General features: G+C 36.9%; 1 protein-coding gene across 1 annotated transcript; it reads right to left on the reverse strand.

The window, feature by feature from the left end:
• Positions 1–724: 724 nt before the first annotated feature.
• rasl11a (RAS-like, family 11, member A) lies at positions 725–4,338 on the reverse strand. The gene is made up of 4 exons (XM_056258939.1): positions 3,958–4,338; positions 3,573–3,629; positions 3,215–3,297; positions 725–2,169 (listed from the first exon to the last, which is right to left on the reverse strand). The coding sequence occupies exons 1-4, from the start codon at positions 4,106–4,108 to the stop codon at positions 1,699–1,701; spliced, it is 762 nt and encodes a 253-aa protein (XP_056114914.1). The 5' UTR covers positions 4,109–4,338; the 3' UTR covers positions 725–1,698.

Genomic DNA, 4,338 nt, shown 5'->3' on the forward strand with positions numbered 1-4,338 from the left:
ATTTGTGCATTGAAAAGATAACACATAACTTTATGTGCTTTTGCATTGCATTGCATAAGACCTGACTTATTGACTTGTGCACACAAGATGATTGTTTCATTGCATTGCATACAAGAACTAACTTACAGTGCATTCTCACTTAGTACGAACTCTTCACTCATTGCAATGCACACAACAGAACTAACTCCGTTGTGTATTTGAAAAATTAACACATGAAATATGCTGTTTAACATTGCATTGCATACAAGAACTAACTTGTATGCGCAATGGTTATGTCTGTATATAGCACGTGTTTGCATTGAAAAACAAGAAGCGCAGTGGAATGGAAAAACACTTTCTGTGTGAATGGCCCCTGAATGTCACTAAAATATATACAGTATATGAGACCAAAAGTTATTTTAAAACCTTTCTTGATCAGAAATACTTTTGAAACTACTATAATTGTGGAACATTTAGTCCTCAGGGATATACCACAGCTGAATTACATTTGCACATTTATAAGTGACAAGGGAGTCAAAAAAACCTAATGCTTATTTAAAATCTGGTAATGGTTTAGTAGGAGACTTCTGGCGATCGACCAAAAAGTTTTGAGTTCTCTAGATTGTAAAGATATGAAACAATTTCAGTTGAAATGGAATGGTAATGTTGACACAAATAAAGAAAGAGGAAGATAGAGAGAGCAAAGGCTTGTTGAGAAAAAAATTAAATCACCAAATCATATACAGTATATTTTACTAGTCTTTTACTTTGTCTAAGTATAATGAAATGGACATACTCTCACTTTCTGAGAGCATGGAAGGCTGGTCACATTCTGAATCTGCTTTTCATTAGGCAATTGGGTGAAGAGAAGAAAATATCAGAGGTGAAAGGTTAGAGGTCAATGACTCAGTAGATGCAATAGTTCAGTGTAGGAATCTCCAGACCTGCATCAGAGGAATGGTACTTCATCTGTGCTGAAAGATAAACAAACGTATATTCGAGTGGGCGAATGGGACATCTGGAAGAAGCAAGCCAAAGAGCCCCTCTATGAACCTCCACAGTAAGCCTACAATCAAAAATCCTTGACACAGTGTAAGTAGGTCAAAGGTCATGGGAACCACCAGTCAACAACCTCTTCCTCCCACGATTATAGACAACATAGCTGGAATATGTTATCTAAATGTCTGGAAAACTTGGGATAATACTAGAATAGCATTTTGCAAAACTGCCCGCAGTCACATGAGAATCTTAGGAATCGACTGCGATCATTTTACGTGTCCAATAAACGGCCCTTCGGTATGTTTGTTTTATTTTGCTACTTTCAGTATAATAAATGGCCTTGGTCAAAAAGAATCAGTTTATCCTTGCTTCACATTAAAAGAGATTAAGGAAATAGATTTATAATACAAGAAAATCATTATTAAAGAATTTAATTTGAGAAAGTCAGTATAATCCTGGAAAACCAGGAAACATTTGCATGATAGCAGCTAAAACAAATAAACAAAAACAGACTTTATGACCATTAGATTTAAAGTTCAGTGCCGGGAGTCCCATGTTAAAGTTCACCCAGAGAACAGTGATATCACCACTCATCTACTTGCAAAAACAACTGACAAGTTTCATTGTTTTTCCTTGTGTTTCACAATCACTTAAGCAACAGCATGTTGTCAACAACACTTTCTAAATTCTCCACGGTCACATTTGTCAATCATTTCATCATCATAGGGCCGTAGCTGACTTGACCTTGGATGACAGCACTTGTCGGAACCTTCTCTTCAACTCTTGCATGTTCGGGCTTTTTGGCCTGGCAAGGTGTAATCCACCTTTTCTCTTCTCCCCATTTCCTCCTCCCAGAGCTCGGCTCATCTCCTGACATAAGTGCAGAAAAGCAGCCTGGACGCTCTCATGGTTCTCCCTGGCCGAAGCCTCAAAGTAGGGCCCTCCCAATTCATCAGCCAGCGCCTTACCCTCATGATCCGGGACCTGCCGGGCGCGCAGCAGGTCGCTCTTGTTTCCCACGATGATGACGGGGATGTTGCCGCTGGGATGGATTCGGCGCACGTGTTGGTAGAGAGGCTGGATGGTACGGTAGCTGTTGAGGTCAGTGATGGAGAAGACCAGCACATAACCATCTGCCCAGTAAATTGAGCGGTTGATCTGCTCCTGACAGTAAAGACCCTCTGCATCATCCTGGAATTGAGAAAACTGTTGTTTTTATTCCAATTATATATATATATATATATATGTATATAGTACAGTGTATACTGTATATATGTTTTTAAAAGAAATCACTTATGCTCTCCAAGGCTGCATGTCTTTGATCAACAAACAGTAAAAACAGTAATATTGTGAAATATTAAAACAACTGTTTTCTATTTTACTGTTTTAAAATGTAATTTATTCCTGTGATGGCAAAGCTGAATTTTTAGCAGTCTTCAGTGTCACATGATCCTTCATAAATCATTCTAATATGCTGATTTGAGGCTCAAGAAACATTCCTTATTATTATCAATATTGAAGACAGTTTTGCTGCTTAAAATGTTAAAATATAGCCCTATTCAAAACAGAAAACATTTCACAATATTACAGTGTTAATGTATTGTTGATCAAATAAATGCAGCCTTGGAGAGCTTAATAGACTTCTTTCAAAAACATAAAGTTGTACTACATTTATATACAGTAGCATATTGGAAATGAACTGATCGTTTTAATGTAAAGAAAAACGAGAATCAGTGTTCAAAATATTATGCATTTATTTATTCAATTGAGCAATTAAAATAACTATAATATAGTTATATTTTAATGATTTTTGCAATTATAATGTTTAGTATGTTTAGTATGTTTCACCAATAATGGAACTGACTACCAATGAGTTAGTTGTAATATGACAACTATAAGAAGTAAATTCTCAATCATCATAACACCTACAGTATAAATACACTGTGCTTGAGCAGGATCAGATTCATTCAGTTGAAGAGAGCCCTTTAGTACACATGAGTCAGACTAATGAGCTTATGGCTGAACACACCCTTTTTATCTCCTCTGCACTGGATACTTTGTTTACAGGCCAAATGTTTGAACTAATATTCCCCACAGTTCATCTGAAGCATGCAGGAATCCCATAGGCAATGACTGAGTGATCTAAATGACTGTGATAATACAGCATGGGCACACCACTTTTGACGGAGGTTTAACTTAAAGATGGAAAAAAGCATTGGTATGGTGTGATTTGAACCTGCAATGAGACACATGGAGTGTCCTGCACTTGTAAAGAAACTTGCTCCCCATCCAAGTTAATCTTCCTTGAATATAAGGCTCCTAGAAATGTTGAACAAGAAAACAAAAATCACCAAGTAAAATGATAAACTTATGTGTATTTGCTTAAATATTTGCTTAAAGATTTAAGGCTAGTTAATGGCACTTTCAGCCATTTTAATTAAGTTTAATTAGGCTACTGATGAAGAAAACCATGCTGAAAGTCTGAAAACTTATAAAATCGAGTACACATTACAGAAATAATTGTGACGAGTGAAATATGACGACATTTTTGTAGTTCAGTGTAGGATTTTTAGCTTTATTTCATTATAATTTACCTGTGTTGGCTTCATAGTCTCCAATGAATCTCTTAGTAAGAAATCTTACAATCAGAGCTGAAAATAGAAACCAAATGGAAACGTTTGCATCAGCATTACAAGCAAGCATAACAATGTCACATAGCTCGTGCACAAGTCAGTGTATGTCGCACCCTGGCGTTATAATGGCTAAAATATTTTCATCATCATTTTTCAGGATTAGAAATACGCATACCATTCAGACTTTATTAATGACTTTAAACAGAATCAATGCATACACATTAATTTAACGAGTCATATTAGAATGAGTTCCTATGAAATAAAAATATGATATGCATGATGGAATAAAGAACAAAAACTGTTAAATAAGCTATATCTTAAAAGCCACATAATTTGATACATTTACCTGTTTTTCCGACATTGTTTGCCCCAAGAACAACTATTTTGACGTTTTTGTTAGGCACGCAGTCTATTACAGGGTACTCCGGTATAGGAACTAGCAAAAAGTTGCTAGAGCCACTGCTCATTGTTCTTGGCTGCTCGATAAGAAGACGCATTTAGAAAGCGCAGTTTAGAAATGCGCCCTTTTTCTTCCGCTTTCTCGCGCTACACGAGCCCGTTCAACACGTTAGCTGTCCTCTTCATAACGCAATAAGTCCTCCGTTACCTCGGCAGACAGTCTTGATCGACCGCTTTAAATAAATGCAGACTTCCAGTGCACCCCAAACGCTGGCTCCGCTTCTGCACGACATGAATGTTAATTCTGCATAACGGCCCTCTAACGAAG

Source organism: Rhinichthys klamathensis, unplaced genomic scaffold, assembly GCF_029890125.1.
Source record: "Rhinichthys klamathensis goyatoka isolate OS25496 unplaced genomic scaffold, OSU_Roscu_1.1 h1tg000161l_1, whole genome shotgun sequence".
Classification (NCBI taxonomy): domain Eukaryota; kingdom Metazoa; phylum Chordata; class Actinopteri; order Cypriniformes; family Leuciscidae; genus Rhinichthys; species Rhinichthys klamathensis.